General features: G+C 39.1%; 1 protein-coding gene across 6 annotated transcripts in view; it reads left to right on the plus strand.

The window, feature by feature from the left end:
* Window positions 1-27519, plus strand: part of MANBA (mannosidase beta) — a 49574-nt gene that overhangs the window by 8359 nt on the left and 13696 nt on the right. For 2 of the 6 annotated variants that reach the window (XM_061993174.1, XM_061993171.1), the window contains exons 2-12: window positions 3698-3792; window positions 4277-4382; window positions 5863-5952; window positions 6301-6471; window positions 8989-9112; window positions 11347-11522; window positions 15230-15340; window positions 21144-21295; window positions 22374-22491; window positions 24734-24820; window positions 25378-25545. In XM_061993174.1, coding sequence (XP_061849158.1) covers window positions 3698-3792; window positions 4277-4382; window positions 5863-5952; window positions 6301-6471; window positions 8989-9112; window positions 11347-11522; window positions 15230-15340; window positions 21144-21295; window positions 22374-22491; window positions 24734-24820; window positions 25378-25545 — 1398 coding nt within the window. Of the gene's footprint in view, window positions 1-102; window positions 315-615; window positions 718-2727; window positions 2877-3697; window positions 3793-4276; window positions 4383-5862; window positions 5953-6300; window positions 6472-8988; window positions 9113-11346; window positions 11523-15229; window positions 15341-21143; window positions 21296-22373; window positions 22492-24733; window positions 24821-25377; window positions 25546-27519 lie in introns of those variants that run through there. The other 4 variants (XM_061993176.1, XM_061993175.1, XM_061993177.1 and 1 more) reach the window with 4 other exon arrangements.

Raw genomic sequence — 27519 nt, forward strand, 5'->3', positions numbered from 1 at the left:
ATTCAAACAATAGTAATCAATGAGTATTGATGTCTTGTTAACTAACTCTTTAGCAGTATTTGTCTCAGTGTTCAGCTGTAACACATCTTGAGCATGAGGTGACATTCAGTTCACTGCTTTGTCAGAGCAACTACTGAAAATTAATTACTTTAGGATGAACTTCCCAAACTCCTATTCCAAGAATATGATCCATTCATCACTACTATTAGTTCAGCTTGACTTCAGCCTGTAAATACGTGAAACTGGGCTTGCTAAAAATTGTATAGATGTCCTGACTGCTATTGGTTGATATATGAAGGAGTGCATGGATATAGGTAAGTATCTTAACTATTTAACATCCAGTCTGCAGTTGGCAACAGAAAAAAAGTCCTTGAACTGTAAATCACAAAACATCACTTGCAAGTCTTATTTCAGTAATGTTACATCAGCACAATATTCTTACGTTTTATCAGCAGAATTGGGGTTTGAGCTTCACTTCTGGTGTGTTCATGTCTCATCAGTTTCCTGCTTAACAAGAGATGCTCTTGGTTTATATGACTGTAGCTTTTTGATACTCTCTTAAAATCTCTGCGAGGAGGAGCTTCCATCTCACCATTTTCAATGCTTTCGGTTTAGTGCTGCCAGTGCTTGTGAAGTCTTGATGATGTCCTGTTATCCAGACTGGAAATTGCTTCCTTTTGATGTTCCTTGCAGAGCTTTTTTGCCTCATCATAGCAGGTGATTTGCTGCTTGCTTACAGTATTGAAGTTGGTAGCAGAGACAAACTGGCAGGGAGCTTGAGTGGTTGAGAATTTTTCCCCAAATTGCAGGGAGCAAGAAAATACAAGGCTGTGGTGGGACCTCAAAATAGCTGCAGTTGACTCCACTCCTCTATGACTTGCTTCCAGGAACATGTTAAGCTAGTGAATGTGAAGTACATTTAATATATGTGTAATCTATTTCCTACAATCTTTCATATTCTCCCAGTGCCCTTAAGAGTTCTAAATTTGTCCCCTTTTAAATCCAGGTTTCTGAAATAAAGCTTTAATTTTCATGTTGGCTGATTTAATGTGGGGTGCAATTCTGTTTCAGATAAATCTAAACAATTTGTCTTCTATAGGTGCATCTTCCAGAACTCAAATCTGTTGTATTTAATAATGAAAAAAATCAATAATCTCACAAGCATATTGGAAAAGTAATTTTCTTTTCTTACAGAACTTTGTTGAGGTTATGCATTTGTCCTGAACCTTTAGAATTGCCATAAAAAACATTGCTTAAACATTGCCACATGACTGATTTTACAAGCAACACTTGTCATGCTTAAGATGACTAACCAGTATTAGCATTTAACAGCTTTTGTGTGTGATATATAAGCTGTTTTACTAGTTACGTAGCAATTATAGCAGTATGCTCTGAAGTTTTACATAAAGGTACAAAGAACTAGGAGCTTCCCATCTAAAAAAAGATGGATGCCTGTGAAGAAGAAAGAGTATTTATTTGTGCAAATCAGAAGGGGCTAATAAGCACCTTCTGTGACACATATTTTAGCAGTCATGCATTTCTTGAAGTTTAAAGGCGTTAGACTAATACAGAAAAAGAAAGTCCCTTCAGGAAAAAGGATCCCAATATGCTCTGGGGAGATTTAAACAAGCAGCTCCCTTTGTAAACTGCTCTAAGAGACCATCTGATGATGTAATTTCTGCCTTTGATGAAACATTCCTACGTTTCTCTCTGCTGCTAGACAACCAGTTTTGTGTTCTCCAGACATCAGGTCTTTCTTCATTAACATCTCAGTGTCCATGCTTTTGTGGAGAAGCAGTTCAAGCTTATTTTATGCAGGGGCCTGATCTTTGATGAGCTGCTAATGTCAGTTGTTTGACTACTAACTACATTGGTTCTGGCTTTACAGTCTGCTGTTGCTACTGCATTGAAAACTTGCATTTTATGCCTTTTCTTACATATTTCACATGTACATGTGGCAATGATTGAAATTTAACATGCACACTTTCCAAAGTACGACCTAAAACAGTAAATAGTGTTGAAGCAAGACAAGTGTTAAAAATGTGCTTTTTAAGGACATATTGTAGGCTTTCACAGTCCCTAACATTTGACCTTGCCTTCCATTGTCTCAGTACAGTGATCTGAACAGAGTTTCCTTTATGAGCCCAAACTTTGCATTTTAGTATGCATTTATGAATTTTGCATCTTACTAAAAGTCTGAGATATATTCCCCAAACATTTTGCATTTAAAAGTAATGGTGTGGATATCTTAAAATCCAATAATTGTTCCGGTAAGCTCATGATGATTAAACTGTTAGAGAATACACTGTATTACCAATACAGAGGTTATGGTTTTACTGAGGTAACAAGACCTTTCCTCTTGTTTCTTATTTCTTTTTAATGAGAAATTTGATTGATGAAGTGTAGCATGTAGAGGCAAGGCATCAACTTTCCTTCTATGTGGGCTCAAGGAATGATGTTTATATTGCTGTGAGACTTTAGAAGAGATTATACTGCTGAGAATGGTCACTTAGATGTTAGGGTCTTCCTCTGCTATGTAAATGTGTTTATACTACAGGACTTGACCCTATTGGTTGTACAATATTTTTCAGAATATTTTTCAAAAGGTTTCAAATCCAGAGATGTTGTTAGTATGTATCTTGACTCCTGAAATTGGGAGAAAAATGAAGGTTCTGCGAGAAGAGGGGAAAAAGAAAGCTAGGGAGATTTTTTTTCAGCATGAATCTGGACATTCAGGGCAGATAGTTACTATGCTGGTACTGTAGAAGACACGTATCAAAGGGAACCTTAATGCAACTACTCTCTTGGTTTGGGAAAGCAGTTCAGCTGTGCATCTGCTGAAGAGGATAGAACTGAACTTACAGTCACTAACCCAGGTACCTGCACTTGGAACTGTCTGATGAGGGTGTAACACCATACCTTTCTCCTGCCTGTTGATGAGGTGCAGGGCAGTAGGTTGTCAGGCCCATGTAACCGATTCCTTCAGTCTAGGTGAAGAACATTATGAGCGACAATAAGAGGTCCATCATGAAGCCTAAAACATTGAGAATATATCTGAGACCAGCTTTTTTCTTGCTGGGTAATGTGACTGCAGGAAAAAGAATACATTCATTATAAATGCAGTATTGTTCTCTAAAGTAGTAATTTAATTTTATACAACAAATCACAAGAAATTGTTTTGCTTCTCCTTCCTACCTCTCTCCCTCCAATTATAACAATTTCATTTAGCCTTACCACTCAGAAGTAGTTGACAAGAAACAAGTGGAGTATTTGCAGTTATTTTAAATGGTAGAGTTTTGTACACTGTTATCTCTAGAGGCCTAAAATGCTGTTTCTTTGCCTCTTAAAATCCTATTAGTCTTACTTTCTCCGTCACTATGATCATGTTTCTGTTCATTAACTCACAATCTATCTTGATTTTTTTTTTGTGAAAAAAAATACTGCTTTCTCTAGTTTGAGTATGAATATTATAGCAAACACATTTTGACCTATATAAGTATAGTCAAATACTACCCAAGCTTTACTTTCACATATTATTTCAAAGGTGAACAGCAATATCAAGACTAACTAAGGTGAATTTTGTATTTGCAGACTGTCTGAAATAAGAAGTGCTAATCTAATAGATATTCTGATGCATTTCATGTAACACTATTACTAAATAAGCCTTGCCATTTTCTTTTTGTTGGTCTGTTATTAGGATCCATACTATAGATTTAATGACGTGATGTACAGATGGATCTCACTGGATAACTGGACTTACAGCAGGACATTCAGAACTCCTTTTGACATCGGGTATGCAGTAAAGATGTGTCTAAAATAGTTCTGTGCCATTTTTCCTGCAGAATTGCTAGTTAATCCTTCAGCTCAAAATCTACTTAATTCTTTTGTACCTAATAAAACAAATTATGCAGTAATGTTCAGCTGTAAAGCTGTTGCTAAAGAACACTTTGGTAGTTGTTTTTTTCTTGTTTTAAAAAATTACTTACGAATTGCCAGCTGAGGCAGTATATTGCTTAGCCTAAGTGGAAGCTAGCTTGTCTGATGTCTGCTGAAAATGTGAAAATGCTGTGTTGCAGTCTTCAGCCACTTCAGCTGTCATCTCAATTTGGCTAGTTAAAGATATAATGTAGCCACACTAAGTCAAACATATTTGGAGGTGGTTGAGACAACTGCTGCTAGTGAAAATGGTGACATACATTTTTATATTGTCTGTCTCCTGTGTGTTGTTAACTCCAGGTGTTCTAACAGTTTTTTATGCACATGTTATCTTCTGTAGAAAGTGGCAGAAAGTGAATTTGGTTTTTGAGGGAGTAGATACAGTAGCACAGATCCTAATCAACAATATCACCCTTGGGAGAACAGACAACATGTTCAACAGATATGTAAGTATTGTTTATTTCTAAAGGTGCTGCTTTTTCTTGGAAGCCCTTTTGTGGCTTAGCACTTTCAGTGCATTCAAATACACATGAAAATAAGTTCGTGTATGCAGAAAGTGCATATGTAAGCAGATAACCATTAGAAAGAGAAGTGTACTTACCTTTTCAGTCATAGCAGAGTCAAATCTAGAGGTAAATGTGTCTTGTTCTAAATGAGTGGACCCATGCGAGAGGATCAGTTCAGCTAGTAATATAAGTCTTGCTTCTTGGGATCTGTCACAGCTCCAAGAAAACATAAGCTTAAATCTGTTGTATTAGCAATAAATCTGATTACTAATTGGTATTAGAATGGTTTACATGTGAATACCGAAATGAAAATGCATGTGTTGCAAAGCCTTATTAAGTGTTGCCCTTTTTTTATATAGGGTTTTTGATTTTTAATTACATTGTTTTGCTTTTTTGTGTTTAGCCTATGTCAGCACGAGAGTATGATCATCATGGAATGATCTTGAGAGTGGCAAAATCATTCTGACTCATTTTATAGCTTTAAAATATAAAAATATTCTAGGTACTAGTATAAGAGAGAAGTCTTACTTTTCTCTTAAAAGAATAAAAAAATGAAAAGGTAAAGGAAGAATACTAGTGGAATACCTGAATTACAAAGGAAATCTGATGTCTTCTTATCTCAGTATTTATCATTCAGGCAGATTTTATTGCAGAGGTACTGGCCTGAGACATGATAACTAGATTCTGCCGCCTGAGTCTGTGTGACCTGGGACAAATCACTTAGTTCCTGTGACTTAGCTTTGCCATCTGTAAAACAAGAAATTTCACAGATCTTTTAAATTGTAATTAAATTGTAATTATTTACTATTTGGAGAGCAGCTAAATGATTGCCAGTAGCAGGCTCTGTAGAAATGGGAAGTGATACTATTTTGCCCTTATTTCTGCAACTTCATTCTGACTTAGGTTGTAATACTTTATGAAATGGCCTTCACTGTAAAACCGGAGTGAATTGTACTAGATTGAGTCTAAGATTACTGTGACCCAGACTTCTGCTTTGTTCACCTGTTCCACATGGCAACTGTGTCTGCACGAAGGACTCTGTGAAGGCTCTGTATGGAGGATACTATTTGCTTTGTAGTTTTCTGCTGTGTGCTACAGATACGAGCAGCCCAGCTACCATCACTTAGAAGCTGGAAAAAAATGCCAAGACCTGGCTTGTCACAAGCAAACACTGTGAAGAAGAAATGGGTGTTAGCCACTGGAAAGATATCATCTTGATAGCACAGGATCATTCTGAAACCAAACGTTTATCCTTCTGTCGAGCCACACTGCAGGGTATTTTGTGAGCCAGTGAGGAAGCCCCCAAATGCTTTATTTGGTGCTGGCATAGAATGTGTGTCTGCACATTTTGGGGATGGGAGCGCAGGTGGCATGAAAGCATTTGCAGCATTCATGCCAAAGACAGCTCATTGCTTTGCAGGAGGTAAGCTGGCAGCAGAGTGTGAGTTGGAAAGACTCCTGTACCTACCAGATTTCTGAGTTGGAACAAGGTGCCCCTCTAAAAATGCAGGTGACTTCTGAGTGAGGAAAGAGGGTAAAGATTCTCTTACTGTCCTTACCCTTCAAACACTTCTGTGTGCAAGTGCTGCAGCCTGCGATGGAGGGCTCAGTGTGGGGAAAGCGGTTTGCCCAGAAACATCTCCTTGTATCTGGGACGTTACTGTGTATTTTCCTTTTTCAGTTTCAGAAGTAGCTTTTCTTTTCCTTTCCTTCAAAACCAGACCGTGTGGAGACTGTAGTTCAAATGCCTTTGAATAATAATATACGTACGGTATTTAATTCCCACTGTAACCATGATTGTAAATCTCATAAATAAATGTCAGTGCTGTAATGAATTTGTTCTGTTTTCTTGACATAGAGTTTTGATATTACCAGCGTGATCAAGGAGATCAGTTTTGTTGAAGTCCGTTTCTTATCAGCAGTTTCATATGCAGCAGAGCAGAGCAGATGTCACAAGGCGTACAGCATCCCCCCGGCGTGCCCTCCACCTGTGCAGAAAGGAGAGTGCCACGCTAATTTCATCAGAAAGGTAGGAGCAGAATTGTCTGTCTCTGGCTTCAGGCTTGGAAAGAGGAATGGACCGCATGCTGTCCTTACAGATGTATTCTGAAACCTGCAATGTCATTTTATAAGTAGAGCATATTTTTCATTGCAACTTCCTTCTCCTGTGCTCCCCCAGAAACCTGTAATCTTGCACATTGATAATACAAGAAGCATAAGAAGGCCAAGTTTCATATCTAGGTGATAAGAATGTTTAAAAGGCTGCTTTCATCAAGGAGTCAGCAAGGAGACTTGCTGCTAAGTGAGCAGGGTAGCAGTGAGAAATTCGTAATCATTACATTTTGATCCACTGGATGGGTTTAGCAATGTATGCCGACAATAGAGTTCACTGCTGCAAATACCAGTGTATACTGCCAAGGCTGTAAAAATCTCAGCCAAGCAGCTTTGTGAGTGTTTGCTATTGCTCATGTGCTGTGTGCTATTTATATTGAGCAGCTCTGGCATGTCCTGAGAAGTGTTACCTAATAGAGGACTTGTTCTCATCTTATTATGGTGTGGCAAAGTGTGACTTTTATAAGCATATATCTTAAATCAGAGTTTCTGAGTTTCATTCGTTGGATATTACATTGTTGTTTTCACCGAATACCTACTTATAAGATATCACTATTAAAACTTACTCAAGGCAAACTATCATTTGAGCAGCATCTCACATAGTTCTGATAGCTGTGCAGCAGCTAGAGGCAATGGCTAAGTGATCTTATTTTGGAATGTCTCTTTTGAGTTTTGGTTTTTTTGACATGTTGGACTTCACTGACTTTCTTTTCTTGTTAATATTTTTCAAATATTTTCTGTAAAGTTCTTTTAGAGCCTTCTAAAAAAACAAATCTGGAATCCTATTCATCTAAACCTGGATGTGATTTCCTTTAAAATTTGTTAATGGAAGGATGGACTCCGTGTTGTCTTGCTGCTCCTTATATTTTCACTACATTTTAGAAAATTGATTAGTTCGTCTGAGTCCACCATGTTTCTTAGAAGTCTTTGCATGGAGGAGCTTGGGAGGAAGAAGGCACTTCAACAGCTGTAGACTTATTTATAGTGCAGAAATGGCCAGGAAACGTTTTATGCTTTACTGAACTATACCTTTACATTTTTAAGAAAGTACCTTACAACTTTTCGTCCAAGAGTTTGACTGTACTTGGAAGCTGCTCCAGAAGTTTCCAGAAAGATTTTTAGTACCAAGTATGAGGCAGCAACATCAGGGATGTCATATTTTAAAGTAAACAAACATACCAGGACCTTGCTAAAGTGAACTGGCTGCTAACCATCTTAAAATAATGAAGAGCTGTTAACACGTCTGAGGTTTTGTACTAAGTGCAGTAAACATATATAGATCTTCACAGGAATTTGTGGCAAAACACAAGCCTTTCACTGGTAGTGTACTTCAGGGGTAGAAGCATGTTGTTCTTATGGCACATTGTTTCTGATAATGGTTTTTGCAATATTATTAGTGAAACTTGACAATCTGTCAGTGATTTGTTTGTTTTCTATAAAGGGAAAATTACTATCAGTCTGACTTGTTTTCTAAGAATGTGTTGTCCCTGTTTTTACACTTGAAATAGGTACAGTGCTACAGTGCTTCCTGGAAAGCTCTTTTGCAACTCGATAGGCAGGCAGGCTGACTCCAGCGATGCAAGGGATAGGCCAGACTTGTGCGATGTGGTTTCCCAAAATTAGTATGCCTCGTCTGTAAGTTATTAGGCTCTAAATTTAGAACTGTAGATCACTGTACAAGGCTTTAAGGAGATCTATTGTATTTGCTTTGGGGGCTGGGGCTGTGTGAAGCTTGGAGGGCAGCTGAATAGATGTCTGACTAGGTTTGAAAACAGCTAAATGGAAAGTGGTGTAGGTACTTCTCTGTCTGACTAGCATTTTATAATTCTGACAGTTATTCTGATGTTAGAACCAGAATCTAAGCTATTTTGCAACCACATTTTTTGTTCCTGTTGTTTCTGTATGAGAACCCTAACAAGGAGAGAAATGGTGAACATGACTGAACTCCACAAATGCACCAGATGTACGCATATCTTTCCTTGTTCTAATCTGGGGTGTTACAACAAAAAATAGAGGATAAAGTGTTTTGGATGTACCTATAGTTTTTAGCTTTATATTTTTCTTTTGGAATACATCAACATTTGTAACCATCAGTTTTCTACTTACTTTGTCTCTTAGGTATACAATTAAATACCAACAATGCAAACTAAGATAATAATTCATAGCTGAATTAAGAGTAAACTACTGCCTTGGGTTTTTGCTACAAGTGAATGTTTAATTCAAAATTGTATTCTGTATATACTATAGGTAGGAGGAGCAGAGTTCCAGTCAAGAAATAAGGGAAAGAACACTGTAGGCCTTTATAGGTTTATGGAAATTGGAAAAATCATTTCAGTGCATGGCAATATTTTATTTCTACATAGCCAATAATTTGCTCAGGATCAGTGTGTGCATGAAAAACAGGCACTTGTAACACATTCATTCTGTATTCCAGGAGCAGTGTTCATTTAGCTGGGACTGGGGCCCTTCCTTTCCCACTCAAGGAATCTGGAAAGATGTTAGGATTGAGGCCTATAACCGTTATCACCTGATTTACTTTTCTTTGACTTCTTTCTTCGGTAAGTTAGCTTTACTACTACTTTTTATTGTTTTTTTACCTTTGGAATAAAAAACATTTAATTGTTAAGCTCAGTTAACTGTCAGTTTAGGAAAGGTTATATTGTTTTATTATGACTTCCTAGCTGTGGTTAGCCTCCTCTTGTTTTGAAAAATGTCTTTTTTATTGTCATGTATTTTCATCAAGACTCCCAGTAAATATGTCTCACTTTTGTCTGGCCTTCATTTAAAACAAAGGCAAAGCTACTACGGGAATTTTGCTTTCCTGGGAAGACAAGTGCACAGTGAGCAGCATTTCAAGAATGCTGAGTTTTCAGGACACAACATGAAGCCTGAGAGAGAAAAGCAGTTGTGCTATGCAAGGATAATTTGTTAAGGCTGCAATTTGAGAGGATAGCCTCTTGCATTCCTGCTTTCTAACTTACCGAACCGGTTTCCTCCCTTGACTTGGTCTTTGATTTTCCTCTCCTTTGTCCTGAAGATCATTGCAGCTGAGCAGAAGTAGATAATTTTCTGCTGAAACTTTCTGTAAATGGTAAAATGCTCCATTGTAGACCACCCACGTGCTTACTTTCACTGCCTGTTGAACCCGGTCTTCAGTGGAGTAAAGGCTAGCACTTGAGTCCTCTGCACTGGGTTGAATTTCAGCCCTTGGAAACAGAGTTGTTGTGTATGAATAAAAGAGGAAGACGTCACTCCCTGGCTGCTTTTAAAGCTTCCTGAAATAGCTACAGGTCTTTGCTAGAATTAGTGTGACTGGAATTTCCATGGAAAGCCCAAGCAGACTCAGTGCGCTTTAAAATTTACAGTAAAATATCTTTTCTGGTCCCTCCCACATTCCCACAACTCCACCTTCTGGTAGGTAAAGTCTTCTCTCTGGATAAAAGGAGAACGCAAACTTTCATTCAGCAGAATGATTTGGAACGAGAGCTTATTAGTATTCAAACATAGTAACATCTGAAAAATAAAGAGGAAATGAACAATTTAAATGTAAGATGCCTGTGCAGTTATATTGCACATCAATTTGATGTCACAGCCTTTTGACTTCTAAGTTGATAAAAGACTTATTGTTCTTGATTTCTGTGCCTGAACACCACAGTTCATGCAGTTAAGAGTGCGCTGGAATTTCTATAAGCCCTTGGAAAGGAGGAGGAGCTCACTCTAATGGCTGGCCCTTGTAGGGTGAAGTGGGTGTTTTTTTAATCCCTTCAACATTTCTGGAAATTGGCCTTCCCCAAGTAATGCTGAGTGTAATATAAACTTGGGAATACATCCACTGCTTTTCATTCTATGGAAGATGGTGTAAGTCACACCAGGTCTGAATGTAATTCTTTGCTTTTGGAGGGAGCTGTCTTTCTCTCCTGGAAGGAGAGCTAGAATACATACATGAGAAGAGAAAGTAAATGATTGGTAATTTGTTCGAGTTTTCCTTATTTTTTGTTTTATTTGCTTTTGCTTAGATGTTCATCTTTAGTATCTGAAGTCTAGGATTAGCCAGATTGTGTTTGTAGGTAGGTAATCTAATTGCTGAAATTAATGAGAAATTTACACATTGATCTTGAGTACCCTTGCCTTATTCACCAGGTTCTATAAAGGAGAGGACTGTCTGAGGTAACTGTAGAGAGATCTCAGAGAAGTCATTAACTTGTTTCCTCCACCACACTTCTATAGCAGAAGGGACATAAAGACCAGCCTATGAAGTCTAGACAGAATGGACTCCAATTCATCCCCAGCAAAACTCCATTCATTTTGTCTAGCGACTCTGGGATGAATTTGACTTGTTTTCTGTTAATACTGGTTTTGTTTCATCGACAAAAGTAATTGTACTGCCCTGTGATTACGATCTTTCCAAAGAGTACTATGTTCATATGAATGCTGACTAAAAGTAAATATCATGTCCATGGGAGCTAGTGAGAAAAAACATCCTTCCTAGAGAAGTGTCATGGTCTCTGACTTCTGTACAGAGCTCTGAAAACCCCTGGATGGCTTTTGAATGAAAAAAAAAGAGTTGAAAAACATAAATCGTACTGCGTACTTCGGGGTCAGCAAATGTAAACACAGATAGCAAATGTGCTACACAAGATTAACCTTGTAGGTCTGGCTCAAACACAGCCTGGAAATTCTTAAATTTGATCTGAGATTTTTGAGTTATGTCTTTGATGAGATATCATGTTAGGTATATAGGTATATAAATGCAATTCCTAAATTCTGATTTCTTTTCTCCCACTTCACTTAGCAAAGAGTGCTGAGCAGTGGAGTCTTGAAATAGAGTCTGTTTTTGATGTAGTCGGCTCCAAGCCAATTGAAGGTCTTGTGACTGTGAACATTCCCAAATTGCAAACAAACCAAACATTCAGTGTGAAGCTTCAACCTGGAGAAGGCAGCATTGTGCTGCATGTAAACATCAACAAGGTAAGGGGGTGTGTATGGAGCCCTAGCCAACTGCATAATGTTTCCGCTGTTTTCCAGTGTGCCTTTCTGCCTCCGTGCTAGCTTAAGGCCTCCCTCCCCTTCCTTAGTGTGTTTCTGACTTTATCAACAGTTCTGTACCCCTTACCAGATAGGAGGACCCTTCTTTTCCTGTCCAAAAATTGATGTCTGTGGGGCTGCATAGCTCACTGTGAAAAAGATTATGAAGCCTTTCCCTTGCTGCAAAACAAAAAGATCACATAATCACTGGCCACTGTTAAATGAGCTATTCAGGTAGATAACCTTTGGATAGCCTGGGTCACTTTATTTAAGTGGCAGCAGGTATCTTGTCTCCTGTGCAATTGTTTACTGGACTGGGACTAGGAAACATTTATCAAACCTCTCAGTAGATACTCTTTCAGGGATATGAAAACAAAAGAGCTCTATAAAGCACTTGTCTGGCATTAAGGTTGGTGGAAATTTTCTGGAGTAATACTTCCTTATGTTGGCTTGTAGTCCCTTGGATAGACAAAACTCAGGAGGAATTTTAGAGATGAAAAAGATGCTCAAATGAGGAGACAATTCAATTGGAGAACAATAAATTTGTTATACACCTCAGTGATGAAAGAGGAAAGAACTGGACTGCCTACCTTCAGAGGGTGTTGGGAAACCAGCGGGTGGCAGACTTAATTCATCAGAATTTGGTTTGTTTGGGTTTTTTAGAAACTGTTGAGTTTTATCACAGAGGTGCAATTAAGAAAGGCTTGAGATGGAGAAAATGCGTGTGTCTGTTCTAACTGACAAATAAGAAGGCGTTTTGAACTAGGCAGTGAGGCCAGCATGGCAAAAAGAAGCGTACACTTTCTCTTGGCTTCTTGCTCAGAGAGCAGGGCCCGCTAGTAGAAGTGTGTGTGCAGAACTGAACCTGGAAGCGGTGGGTGCAGGCCAGGGGGCAGGAGGGAGCTGGACAGGCACAGCAGCAGTGCTGCACATAGTGGCCTCCACTCTGCTTCAGTGCTGCAGGGCACGGTTAGATTTGTGGGTAAGTGATGTGCTGTGGAGCCGGAATTTGAGGCAACAATTCTGGCAGTGTAACTCTGCATTTGTTTCCCCTGTATGAATGTATTATCCGTGTATTCTAAAGTTCTCTTGTCAGTTGTTTGAGTGGAGAGAGAGCAAGTGTTAAAGGCAAGCAGGGTATTTATGTTCCAGTGTGCACACTCAGTGACTTGCATACTTATGAGCTTTGTTTTATTTTGACACAAAAGCATACAAGCATACGATTTTTGTTAGTCCTGGCATCTGACATGCAAGTTTCATGAGCAATTTCACATACTTGGTTTCATTTAACCAATTAATAGTATCTACCTAGTCTCTTCAAGGATTACATTAAGCAGGCACTGTGTTGTGAAGCTTCAAAAATTATTTTGGTTTAATTGCCCCAACCTCAGCCTCCGAAGAAGTCCATTTGTGGAGCATGACTGCAAGTTTGTGAGGAAGCACTTCCTTCAGAGCAGAGGCGACAGTATTTTATTATTCTTTGTGCAGAAAAGGCTTTGCTGTGTGAATTCACATCAGCTGATTTTAAAAGAAGTCCTGCAATGTGTTCTCATGTGTCGATGAGCCTAAGGGAGCCTTTCTTCTGTATGACAGACTTCTTGTGGTTCTTACTTGTAGTTGTGAGCTTAGTTGTTGCAGATTGTGTGGCGAAGTCAGTGAGTGTGGGAGTGGTGCATATTGCCTGAGACGTCCTGCTGTTGCCACACAAAGTGCTGTGTTCCTAACATGACAGACAGCGTTTTACTTATCAGCTAATGGCGAACATGGGGATGACATCATTAGCGGCCAATGAGCCCCTCCGGCTGGGCGTGTGGGGTGGCTGTCAATGCTCCCTCGTTTGTTGAGGCACGAGCTGATTTTGTGCTCCCATTTGTATCTGCGCAACAGAGATTAGTGCTTCTGCACCAGCAGTTGTGATAATTGTGTATCAGGGAAGCTGAAATGTTAGACACATTCATGACTGTGTCCAAGTATGGCTACAGCAAAACGTATTGTTGGGCTGCGCTCTGGCATCATTTTATTTGAAAAGTTTGAGGCACTCCTTACATGAGACTATTCAGTGCTGAACCCTCCATTGTTTGGTTGCATGCATCATTATTGCTTTCTTTCCACAATTTCTGTGTTGTGCACTCAACTGGCAAATGTTGGCAACAGCACTGAGCAGCAGAAGTAGGCTGCTGGAATGAAGATGTAAATACTACTCTGTGACTAGGAAAATGAGGAAATGAAATAATTTATCTCATCCTAGAGGTAGTTTTTTATGTTTGTAAAAGTTGTGGAGTATTAATGATGTGATTAGAAAGCACAGAGAAAACACTGAAAAGAGAGAATGAAACTTGTAACTTGTCTTAAAAGCTTGACCTAAGTGAAGCAGTCAGTATACTCACATTACCCAGGTCACAGTTGAAAAGCGTCACCTCTACATTGAACGTTTCACACAATAGGTAAAAGAGTCAATGAGAAGAAGAGTATGATACAGAGGCTAGTGATCAATGACACAGGTGTTTGAGTTTTGGAGGAATATTCTGTCAGTGAGGGGTAGCAGCCAGGTGTGCGTGTATATGTGCCTGTTGTGGAGCCAAGATGAAGTGAAGGCCTGGATTTCAGTAAAAGAAATCATACTTCACTCTTTAAGTAATTTTCACCTCAGAGATGCATCTGGAGAGATACCAGTGATCATGGCTCAGCTGAGACACATAAACTCATTAAATGAGACTAGTGGTAAAGGCTGTGCTGCCATTCAGCGGGATCTCAACTGGCTTGAGAATTGAGCAGAGAGGAACCTCATGAGATTCAACAAGGATAAGTGCAGAGTCCTGCATCTGGAAAGGAACAACCCCATGCACCAGTACAAGGCTGGGGGTTGAACTGCTGAAGAGCAGCTCTGCAGAGAGAGACCTGGGAGTCCTGATTGATAATAAGCTAAAGATGAGCCAGCAACATGCCCTCATGGCCAAGAAGGCCAATGGCATCCTGGGATGCATCAAGAAGAGTGTGGCCAGCAGGGCAAGGGAGGTTCTTTTCCCTCTCTACTCTGCCCTGGTGAGGCCTCATCTGGAGTCCTGTGTCCAGTTCTGGGCTCCTCAGCTCAAGAGGGACAGGGAAGTGCTGGAGAGAGTCCAGTGTAGGGCCACCAAGATGATCAGGGGAATGGAACATCTTTCATACGAGGAAAGGCTGCAGGAACTGGGGCTGTCTAGTCTGGAGAAGAGGAGATCGAGGGGAGATCTTATTAACATTTATAAATATCTAAAGGGTGGGTGTCAGGAGGTTGGGACATCCCTTTTTTCTATAGTAGCTAGCAACAGGACAAGGGGTAATGGGATGAAGCTAGAACACAAAAAGTTCCACTTAAACATAAGAAAAAGCTATTTCACTGTGAGGGTGAGGGAGCAGTGGCACAGGCTGCCCAGAGGGGTTGTGGAGTCTCCTTCCTTGGAGATCTTCAAGACCCACCTGGACAAGTTCCTATGTGACCTGATCTAGGTGACCCTGCTTCTGCAGGGGGGTTGGACTAGGTGATCTGTAAAAGTCCCTTCCAACCCCTACCATTCTAACATTCTAAATTCTCTCAGAGATGTGTGAGCCCCTGGGTGCATGTTACTCCTCTTTTTGTACACCTTGCTCTGATTTTCTTTTGTATGTTCAAGAGTTCTACAGTGGAGGCTTGGTGGCCAAATGGACATGGAAAGCAAACTGGATACAATATGACAACAACTTTCATCATGGAGGCAGGATACCAGATTGAGAAATTTTCAAAGGTGAGCTCTTTAGCTTGATTACAGCTGGTGTTGCACTGATACTGTTAGGACTTCTGCTCTGTGTAGCAGGTATTTAGAACTCTTAAATATTCTGTTGTTTTGTAAAATACATGTGGAAATGCTATTGAGAAACAAGAGGGTTTTTTATGTCACAATGTGTGTTTACTTGTTTTCTGGTAGACTTAGCTTGTGTGAATGTCTTTAAGCCATCTTCCAGTCTGAATGCAAGTACAGTTGGAAACTTCAGAAAGAAAAAGATGTTTACTTTTTAACTTTTCCATCTTATGAAGAAGAGGTTGTTTAAACTTGATGTATGATGCTGATTTTATATTATGCACTGAAAGGCCCTTTTGGATTTCTATGGATTATGTGAAGGTTTACTATTGAGATTCTTCTTGTTAATTCAATTTTAGAAAAAAGTGTGATAGACACATTCTAAAATTCATTTAATATAATGAGAGACGTGCTTCAAATAAGACCATGAAAGTAATATTTATGTAGAGGTTTCTGCAGCACACTGGCTGTTTAACTGTCTGTTCGTAGGCCTTTGAAAGCCTAGAAGAGGTAATGTTCAATTGTCCATTGGGAAAAAAAAATCATACAAATTAGGCTGGGCTCATTGTGTCATCAGCATGTGGAAACAACCAAGTAAACTTACATGTTTATTAGGCGATTCTGATGTGTATTGTTTCACTAAAAACTAGTCTGTTCACTAGGCATCTAAAACTGGTATTTGCTGTAACGTTTGTTCATGTGAAAAATCCTACAAAATGCAGTAGCTTGAGTAGTCCTAGCCTTTGTAAGGTTAGCCCTTAGTTGGATTATACAGTTGTAGTAATAATTCTCTACTATTATTGACCACTTAATTTTGAAACAATTAAAAACCCACACCAAAGAAACATGGCATTTATGCTTGGAAAATGTGTTTTTAGGAAATACGGGTATAAAGCCTATAAAAAGGAAGATTCTGTTGTTATTGTGTGAAAACTGCACAACTAATTTAATTTCACTTGAGTAGTGTGTCAGGGTATTTTATACAGCCCTGTGGCATATGATCATAGGGACTTCATGGTCTCAGAAGATATTCAGAAGCCTCTTATTTTTTTTTCTCCTTAAGGAGAAAGGAGAGGAGGGGAAAGAAATGTGCCACATAGTGGGCACTATAAATTAACCAGTATATGAAGCCTTTACATGTTTGTACTGTAAAGTGTAGCTTTCCTTTATGTTCTTTGTGAAGCTGTCTTGGATTCTGTCAGATGCCCACATCCATCCCATCACCACTACCCCCTGTCCTAAAGCTGTGTGAGTGGAAAAAGGCTCCATATGCAGTTTTTCCATGTTTTAGAACAATTTGCTTTCATGTCAGTGTGACTGAATAGCAATATTCATGTGGGCTTAATAAGAGTTTTGGGTAGTTCAGGAGAGACAAACAGAGATAAATGTTCCTGAGAGTTGTTTTATTGTCCATCTAGTACTGTATTCAGATGAAATACATTTCTCAACCCTCTATTCAAAAAGAAAATAAAACACCCATAGGGGTGAGACATTTCACAAGTGGTTTGTCTCTATGTATCTACTTAACTTTGGACAGAAAAAAAGAGTGAAAATTATGTGTGTGAGAAAGCACAGCTTGGTCTTATGTCAGATTTGGCTACTCTTAGCTTGAACTACTCTGTTTTCTAACATGTTGTAGTAATTTCCAAAAACATTAACTAATCCTTTGTTAAATTTTCTGGGTAGCCTCAGTGTGTACTTGCCCAAGCTCTAGGCACCTGTGCTGGGAACCTCTTTGGCTGAGGGAAGTGCCTATTCTCTCTGGCTGAGAGTAGCATAAAACCAAAACAGAATAAAGCCAACATCCAGGACGGGGTTGTCTTTAATTTTGTTTTGGTTTTCTGTTTGAATACTCATTGATTTAGAGTTTGGGAACATAATGGGAAACAAAGTCGTAGCCAGAAATTATCCCTTAAATTGCTTTTCTTGAGGAAAGGTCTATTGGTAAGTTTCTTCTCCTCTTGCCATGCCTACATCAAGGGATTTATCGCTTCTTTCATTGTCTCATGAATAATTTGTGTACTTTTTGATTCCTTTTCCCCATCTTCATGTATGCTTATTTCTTCAACACTGAAATCAGGGTTTTTTTGTTTAATGAGGCTATTTTAGTACTTGGAAGATCTTAATCTTCAGCTGTCTTTCCCTCCATCCTCCTCCACCCTTTCTTTCCCCCAGGCCTTTTAGCATGACTTCCAGAAGTCCTTCCTTTTGGCTTTGTAGTTTTCACACCGTTTTCATGCTGTGTGCAAATTTGTTAGGTTGCTGGGATGTTTTGTGATCTTATTTCAGCTCTAGGCATCTTCATGCTTATTACTTTCCCTACAAATAAATCTGTGAATGCCAAATGATCCACAGGTACTGGGTACAAAGCCTTTGTATGTAGCTTAAAGTATCTGTTTCTTAATTGCATACAGCATCAGCTGATTGGTCTGTGCTGGCTAGAGAGCCTCATCTGTGTGCTCCAAGATTGGGAGAGAATTTCAGTCCTCAGGCAGCAAGGCCTTTCAGACAGATTTCAAGGTGGCCGTGATCTCAGTAGCCAGAAAGTCATGTACCAAGCATACGTGATGGTAGTTGTCTCTCCTTGCCCTTCTCTTACCCCACAAGGCAGAAGGAAGCTACTGTAGGAACAGGAAGAGGTACTGTGTTATTGGGTGGGCCTCTGGGGAGCAACAGAGTGGTAACACAAAGGTACTGAATCCCAGAAGCCTGGGAATGTGATATGGGGCAGAGGACCTTTTGCCCTTGTTCCTACTGTATGGGTGGTCCTGGCTGGGTCTTTCAGCCTCTCGGGTTGCTTCAGATTTGGCCAGTTGAATGAATTCCACTTGAGTATGAATAAAGCAATATCATGTTACTTCTGCTAGTGATATAAATATTCCATTACAAATGCACTCTGAGACAGTTCCAACCTGCCTGATGACATCCATTAAGAGGACCTCTCAAATATTTCAGGAGCCTCAACTATAAATCCCATTCAATTTTGTGCCACAAAAGAGCTACACTAGAGACTGAGGAGTTGTTCTCTGAGTAATTGAATTCACTGGAGGAAGGTTGGGATTTTTTCGCTAGTGTAGTACCCATAATGTAGTTTTGTTTTTGTAGCCTTGAATAGTTAGAGTAACCGTGAAAGTTGCGTGAAATGTTGGTTATTTTTTTTAAAATTCAACTTCTCATGTTAAACTAAACCTGTAAAATTCTAGGAATGGGTGTGAGATTCTTGTCCTGAGGCTAAATTCATCATCCTGGTCTATATTACAGAATCATAGAATGGTAGGGGTTGGAAGAGACCTTTAGGGATCATCTAGTTCAACTCCTGCCAAAGCAGGTCCACCTAGATCAAGTCACACAGGAACACATCCAGGTGGTTTTTTAAAACCTCCAGAGAAGGAGACTCCACAAACACCGACCCTGGGCAGCCTGTGCCAGGGCTCCCTCACCCTCACAGTAACATAGTTTTTCCTTACGTTAAATGGAACTTTTTATGTTCCAGCTTCTTCCCATTACCCCTTGTCCTGTCACTGGATACAACAGAAAAAAGTGATACCCCAACCTCCTGACAACCACCATTTAGATATTTGTAAATGACATCCCCCCTCAGTCTCCTCTTAATCCAGGTTGAACAGTCCCAGGTCTCTCAGCCTTTTCTCATAAGAAGGATGTCCCAGTCTCTTGATCATGTCGGTAGCCCTCTGCTGGACTCTCTCCAGAAGTTCTCTGTCCCTCTTGAGCTGGGGAGCCCAGATCTGGACTCCATATGAGGCCTCACCAGGGCAGAGTAAAGTGGGAGGACAACCTCTCTCAACCTACTGGCCACACTTCTCTATTCAACCCAACCCAGTGTGCAATGAGATGTCAGTAGAAACAGATACTGAGCTCCACTTCCCACTGATACACTCTTGTCCCTGGGGCAACACTGTAAAACACTGCAGGCTTTGAGACAAGTCCACATTTTTTATTTGTTCCATTTCTGTGTTTAGGTCATTGCCGTGATACAGAGGGGTTTAGTGTGAGGTCAGCGATTTGTGGCCTCCACTCATGCATCTAGTTTGTCATGTGCATTGTCTCTGTCTAGGCATTTAGTTAATAATTGTGCAGTTGACTAAGAAGAACCAAAGAGGAAGCAGAAAGAGCAGTGATTTTCTTGGTCTTCTCTACCACCAGAAATAATTTTCTGTCTATGTGTATAGTTTTTGATAAACTGTAAGTTTACAGAACTCAGTCCCACAGTTGGATTAGTGACTTCCCATTTGAACTTCACCCTTGTCTAGCCTGTGAAATAAAGAATTAGATTTTATTTTAAAGAGAGGTGTATGTGTATATATTTTAGCTTAATTTACTGAGAGGACTTGTCTCAACTGTAGCGTGTGGCAGAGAGAGAACAGGCTATATTCTACAAGCTGACCTTTTTGAAAGAGTATAGCAAATAGTCATCTGATGGAGGAGTAGATGCTGTCTTAGGGGTAGCCAGGAAAAAAATGAGGTTCCTGTCCTCCTGACCCAAACTTGTCGCTTGGTGTGAGTTGGCTGAAATTTGCCATTAGCTTTCCTTAATTTTATTTAATTTCCTAATTATCTCCCTATGACAATGAGCAATGGGTACCAGGAAGAAAAAGTTTTATTTCTGGCCTACATAAGTTGAACTGGAACAAGGATGCAGGAGAAAAAGAAGTCTAAAGCCTCCCTGAAAGAGATGTTTTCTGTAACACTTTGCAGTTGTGTAGGAGCGTAATGTGGTAGCTGCTCTGCAGCTGCCTGATGACAGGTGGAGAAGATACTTCTACAAATAAGGGGTCAGTGCAAAGTGTTACTGCAGTCAATTAGCTGTGCTCTCATGACTGTAGAGTTGACCATGTTTCTCTCAGTGCAGTCAGGATACCCCTTAGAGCAGAACTGTTGCTTTAACTGAAGTAAAGTCCCAGAGTGTTTTCTTGAGAGATTTTTTTCGACCTGGAGCAGGAAGGAGGTATTTTTTCTTGTTTCAGAGTCTGCAGTACACAATACCACATGTTAGGCTGAAAAAGCAACCGTAAAAGATTGGCTTCTGCTTGAGGTGTGCTTTTATCTGGAATGACCTTTAACACTCTGTACAGACTTAGGGATTATTTAGCTGAACTGGTCTCTCTGAAACCATATTGCTGATTGTGCTGTTCAAACACAGCTGCAATGGCCAGAGGGCCCTTTGCTTCCAAATCAGCATTTGTGTTTGCATGCTTATCTTCTTCTCTTTAGTTGCTACACCTTCTAAAAAGGCATTTTGGGGCAGCAAAATAAGGTTTTGCTTTTATTGTATGAACCTGAAGCTGGGCCTTCAGGGATAAGACTTAGATTTGAGCTGCTGCAGTCTCCTTCTGTAGGGAGAAAATCTCAGATTTAACAGTGTGTCTGATCAAATGCAACTGCTGTGTTCCTCTCACTGCTCCTTAGCTGGACTTTTGACTGAATTCTGCAGCAAGCAAACATGCACCTGTCTCATACATTTATATACACGCATGCATTTGCTTGCACATGCTTTTTCCTCTCTTAATATGATAGTAATTTAAAAAAGTGAACAAGTTTTTTGGAAACATTCTTTTTTAGCTCTGTTACAGTGTGCTTTAATCAAGTAGGAATTTAGAAATGAGACCACATCTTTTGACTCCTTGACAAATTCTAAGCTGTTAGGGTTCAGTTGAATCCCTTTTGTAATGATTTTCTTAGATTCAAAGCAGATAAAAATAAATTAAACCAAAGTTTCATGTCTTCATAGGCCTATTTTCGGACAGTGGAACTTGTTCAGGAGCCTATTCCTGGCTCACCAGGTCTGAGTTTCTACTTCAGAATCAATGGTCGACCCATTTTCTTTAAGGGCTCAAACTGGATTCCAGCAGATTCTTTCCAGGACAAAGTAACCTATGACACGTAAGGCACATTTGATGTTTTCTAAGTAGAAAGGGTCATGTTTTCCTTCTCCTGATTCTTTATTCACCCTCTATCAAAGGGTGTCATTCGCAAGTGGAACTCCTTTCAAGATAGGACCCTATTTCTTGTGGTTTGGAGGCCTGAGAATTAGGACTTAATTCGCATTAAAAGACATGAGTCATGTTCAGGGAATGTAAGTGCAATAACTGATGGGAAGGTGGTTGGTTGCTGTCCACAGGTCAATGGCCTTTTGGGGTATTTTTAAGGATGAACCTGTCTGTCTGATCCTATTACTTGGAACATGTTCATTGGTACTCAGAGGAAGCGCATGTCAGCCGTGTCCTAACCTATCCCATGCAGGGAGGTCTAAGTGCATAGTAGCCTTTCTCCCTTTTTCCCCCTCTGGTCCAGACTTCTTGGATTTGAATGACAGAGCACTCCAGAGATGTAGGTGGGTGTAGGCCACACTGTACTTTGACTAAGCTTTGCTCTAGGTAATTGGGAACCAGGACAATAAAGCATGTTGCAGTGTGCATTCTCATGCAATGTAGAGACTGCCATCGTGGTTAAGTTAAAAACAACAGAGCCTGAATCCCTTAAAATGAGATTCAGAGTATCAGTCTTTCTCTTCTCCCTCACACTCCCTCCTTCTCACTATGTATTGTGAAACTCAGGAAGAGAATAGAGATTTCTGAACATGTTTAAAAGAGGATTTGAATAAAAGTGATTGATATTTAAAGCAAGTAATAGCTAAGGAGCAACCTGATTAATAAAATATGGGATTTCTAAACCTGGTCCTGCCAGTACTTCTGTAAAAGCACTTACTTGCATCTGTCACTCTATCTGTTTCACAAGTGTTAACAGGACCAAGTAACTTCTGCACAGAAAATTGATTTTTGAGAGCTCTGTCCAGACATGCAGGCTTAGAAGGTATCAAAATAGTCTGGTTTCTATCTGAGTTAAAAGTCTTGGATTGCCTGTTAGTGATGAATGTTTGGGGTTTTTTCTTGGTATAACCTTAGAAACTCCTGATACATTTTGACAAAACTTATATAAATCTTCTTTTTGTATTTGACAGACTGTGGCTACTCTTGAAGTCTGCAGCAGATGCTAACATGAATGCACTTCGGGTTTGGGGAGGAGGAGTATATGAACAAGACGAATTTTACGATATTTGCGATGAAATGGGAATAATGGTAAAAACAATAAACACAGGACACTTATTTAAAAACAGAGAAGAACTGGTAGATAAAAATCTACTCTAAATGTACAAAATGAGGGAATTAATAGGTAAGTTCTAGCTGTCCTTCCAAAGGCTGTGGCGGAGTACCAAGCTGAGAGGTCAGATCAACCTAATGCATGGGAGGGGGGTTCAGAAGACCAGATCGCATTTTTCTACAGTCCCTGTGTTTAGGGCATACTCACGTGAGAAGAGCCCTGCTGAAGAATCTGAGTACTTGAGTATATAAGCAGAGAGCAAAGGCCTTGCAATCTGTCCTCAATGAATATTTAAGGTCTGCTCTATTTGAGTTTTGTGCTTTTAGCCAAAAAAAAATATTTTTTAAAAAGTGTTTTCTCCTTTAGTAGCAAAAGCTGAAAAGGTGTTGGCTTTTTTTATGATTCAAACTTTTTAAACAAAAATATTTCACTTTGCCTGAAGCCAAGCATGGAAGGCCTTATCCAAAGGGTTATTTTGAACAAGCTGTAATTGAATATAAATGCAGCTGTAAGGGGAACACCTGCTGCAAACACTGATAATCCTAGATGAGTACCTTTTGATTACATGAGCTTGGAGGCACATGTTAATAACTTGTGATGGAATAGTGACTAGATGAGCAAAGGCCAAGTTGCATCTGGTATTAAAATCCCAAGAAGTGTGTTTGGTCTTCCTCTGTAGCATTAAAAAGCAGGGAAACAGAATAGATACCTTGCTGCTTTCTGCTATGTGTGCTTGGAAACAAAAAAAAAGTTACATCTATTTTAGTCTTCTGCATGAATGTCCTGATTTTTCAGGGCTTCTGAGCACTTACAGTTCTTTCATTTTTGACACGAAGCACCTAAGTAGGCCACTTAGATCTGTGCTTTTACAGTGCTCAATGCAAGATTTAGATCTTATTTAGTAGCCAAAATAGCAAGTAGATGCAGAAAATCAGGCCCTTATTCTAGAGGGGGTGGTGCTGGCAGCTTTTGGTTTTGTTTCTTCTCATGGTCTTGCAAAGGCTGAAAGGTGCGTTTAAAGTCAAACTGTGCTTAAGGAAAAACAGTGATAGCTCATTCAGGGAAAACAAGTTTAGTTCAATAGAGAGTTTTGACTCTACACAATCACTAAAAGATTCTGAGGGATTCTTCATCAATAGCTTTTCTTTTTTTATACAGTGCTAGGAGTGTAACAATTTTTAATGGACCCATTGCCTCCCATGGTCCCGTTCCCTATCTTCAGTTTTCTTAGGAAATGTACACTGAAAAGAGTCATGGAAAAGCATATTCTCACTGCAAGGAAAATGCAATGGCATGAGTCTGGTGCTCTCTATTGTTTTTGTGGTGTAGTATTCAGAAAAGTGTCTCATAAACACTCCTGTGTGTTAATGTGCTCCTTCAAGAGATCTTTTCATTAATGTTTGAGATAGTCTATCAGGAGTCTCAAAGTTACAGCAATTTAAAAACAGAACAGATAAAGCAAGAAATATCTGTTTCATTGGACTTCTTCCTTTCCCTTTTTGGTAATTCTTTGAGGTACAAATGGAGTTTATTGTTCAATTGAAAGGCTTGCTGTTCTCTGGTGGTATCTCCTTGATCTTTCTTTGAAGAGAAAGAACACTGTTGTTACAGGATCTAGGTAATCTTACTGGGTAAGATTTGCTCTTTTTAACATCAGTTTGTGCATTTGGTAGGGAAGTGTTTCGTCACAAGAACATTTGAGCATCTGTTAAGTGTGCTTGATGCCTCCTCAGAAGGATTATTGTCTCTTTTTAGTAAGTGATGGGGATTTGGTGTTGCACCTGCAAAGAAGTAAATACAAAATTGTTTTGTTCAGCTGGAGTTTTCTCCACATGTATATCTGAACAGTGCATGGGTTCCAATTATTCCGTTGAAACTGAACTCCCATCTACTGAGCAGTACTGCACTCATCAGTGAAGGCTGTCATAATCTGCTTCCTAAGGGTAAATATTTTGTAATGCTGATATTGAGGAAAATCACAGTGAAGTCTGCAAATACTGAACCCCATGGAGGATGTGAATGTTGTGGTGGGACTTTCCAAGAATAACAAATAGAACATTTCAGTTCATTTAAATTTAATTCTTTTTGAGAGAAATAACTTCTGCCTGAACAACAGTTTGTGAATCCCAACAACCATATATTTTTCAACTACGTAAAATGATTTGCTAACGGTTTGTTTTGTTTTTTTCCTGTATGTGTTTTCTTTCCTTTTCGCTGTAGATTTGGCAGGATTTTATGTTTGCATGTGCACTATATCCAACTGACCAGAATTATTTAGAATCCGTAAGAGCTGAAGTTTCTCATCAGGTATTTTGTCCATGTGTCAAAACTCTTTTTCCCAGTGCATATTTTGATTGACTGACTCTGTAAGCTTTCGAAAAATGCTTATTTGGAAGTGTTTGTTAGTGTACCTTCATGTAGCAGACACTAAATGTAACCTTGCTAAATCCTCTTTAACTTCAGTAGTAGGTCATGCAGAGGTACAGTTGTTCCTCACGTCCAAACTGTCCTCTTTTCAAGGATATTTAAGAGCATTCACTGAGAGCAAGCTCTAATGATTGCAACATGTCTTAGCATATAATTTACGCTTCATATGAGTAGATGATGATGGGGGTACACATGTGCATATGATGGTTGTATGTGAGCATGTTAAAAGTTTATCACTCAGTGTATGTTACAAATTACAAAAGTTTGAGCCTGGTGTAGAGCTGAGAGAATAGGGAACAGTGCAGGTAAAATCAGGAATTGTAGGCTCAGCATAGTGATTCAAGCAATAATAAAGTGATTGTTTATTGTTGTTGTTATTATTTATAACAGAATGATTTTTTTTTTCTTGATTTCTGATACTGTAAGTTGTATTTCAGGTAAAGCGTTTAAAATCCCATCCGTCAATTATTCTGTGGAGTGGCAACAATGAAAATGAAGCAGCAATTGCAAGCAACTGGTTCTCCATACCTTATGCTGACAAAGAAGTCTACATCAATGACTATGTGATGCTTTATGTGAAAAACATCCGAGAAATTGTTCTTACAGTAAGTGACCTCAAGAAACCGTAGGGAGATACGGCTTGGCAAAAGGTTTTAATGTTTGCAGTTTGAGCAACTTGGGATTTTAATATATAATTTTTTAAAAAATCTTTTTTGGGAAATGGAAAAAAAGCACATTATTGAGGAATTGCACTTGCTAAGCTCTTGTAAACACCTCTCTAAACTCAAGGGTTGTCCTGAAAGTAAAACAAACAAAAAAATTACTTATGTGTTCAACACTTTGTGGTATGTAGAGGAAGATCTGAAAATGCAGTGGATGTTGCTTCTTTTTTCCTTCCTATTTTCCTACCTCCACAAATGCTTTCACTTCCAGTGGACAAAAATCAACTCGCAATGATCGTATTTCCTTTATCCTGATTGTGTTGAAGGATACTGTAATAAGGATTTAACAACACTCAGGCCTTCAATTCCAGTTGAAGAAATGAATAAAGATGTGCTCTGCCATATTTGCATTCAATTTTTCACGTTAAGCAGCTTAAACAAAAACTATGCTAATCATTGCCCTCATGCTGAGTAATAGTTGTGTGTTTTAGAAAAAAAGACTAGTGGTATTTAACAGTATATGAAGACAAACTAAAGTATTTTGAAATAAGACCAGAAGCACTCGGAATCCATGAAGAAGTCTGCTGTGATCTGGCATTACCCGTTTTGCACGGCTTTTATAGTTTTATATCTCCTTCTAGAAGTATCGCAGTTCTTAATTATTTAATGGAGTCTGCTTTTAACTAACTTCTATGAGTGTATGTAGAATGAAATTCATTTAAAAGTCCATGTATAGAAATTAACTAACAACGTTTGAACCACAGGTGAATATTTTAAACTCCGCTGTTAGCTAATCGTTGCAAGAGTTTCGTCCAGTTAGAACTTCCCTCCTCAACAAGAATGTGAGCTTTGGATAACCTAAAAATGCTAATAATCTTTTCCTACTAAGTTATCACTTGCCTTGAATCGTCTTCGTGACTTCAGGATGTGATAATTTTAGTGTAATCTCTAATGAGATAGATTTCACGTTATAAAGCTCATGACCTGAAGTTTCCCCGTGCTGAGATAGGCACCCAGTATGTAGGTGACAGCACTATTGTTGCTTGCTATTGAAAGCTACTGGCATTGTCAGAATACTTTTCTACTTGAAAAGTTGAGATATGAGGAAACAATAAAAATAGGCCAGGTTTGAAAGAACTTGCTGAAAAAGATCTTGCTCTTCAAGGGCAATTATGCATTCGAAATGGTAACAGTGTCTTATATCCCTGCTTGACATCTTGATTCTAGATCTCTGTATACTTCAGTTAGAATTTTTTTTAAAATTAAAAATTTGAGGCTTTTGGAACTGAGTTGTTTATAAAGGTGTGCTGTGTGGTGGTTCTGTGATTAGCTACACGAGTTGGATGGCCAGAGCATGTGCAGCAAAGTGAAGTGTTGTCATTTGAAACTGTTTTTTAGTTACAGTTCACTTGTGTGGTGTTGCTGTCCAAGATGGACCCTCTTCTATTTTAAACCTGTAGAATAACTGTTTTGAGTGCCAGAAGGAACCATAAGGTGAAATAATTTCAGGTCATATGTAATATAAGCCAGCTGAGGAAACACGTAACTACTAGCAGGACTGGACTGTATAACTTAAAAAGACTGTATAACTTATAAGTTTGAGCTAAAGACTTCAGGGAATCCAGGATATCCTGTAGTAAATTGTTTCAGTTAATTATTAATTACACATATCAAAAAAGCCCAACCCAAAAAGACAGGGGAACAGGACTATTTTTTAAAATGAAGCACATGTCTAAGTGCTTTGCTGTATCCAAGCCAAATGCTGTAATTAGTGACTGGTGACTAACTGAGGCCTCTGTCTTACTACAAGTATGGTGCTAAATGAATTATACCTGCAAAAGGATTCCTTCAGTACTTTGTAGAGTACTGCTAAAAGATTTAATAAGCTTAATCTGAGGCTGTAAATAAAGACAGTTC

This window comes from Colius striatus, chromosome 3, assembly GCF_028858725.1.
Source record: "Colius striatus isolate bColStr4 chromosome 3, bColStr4.1.hap1, whole genome shotgun sequence".
NCBI classification, from domain to species: domain Eukaryota; kingdom Metazoa; phylum Chordata; class Aves; order Coliiformes; family Coliidae; genus Colius; species Colius striatus.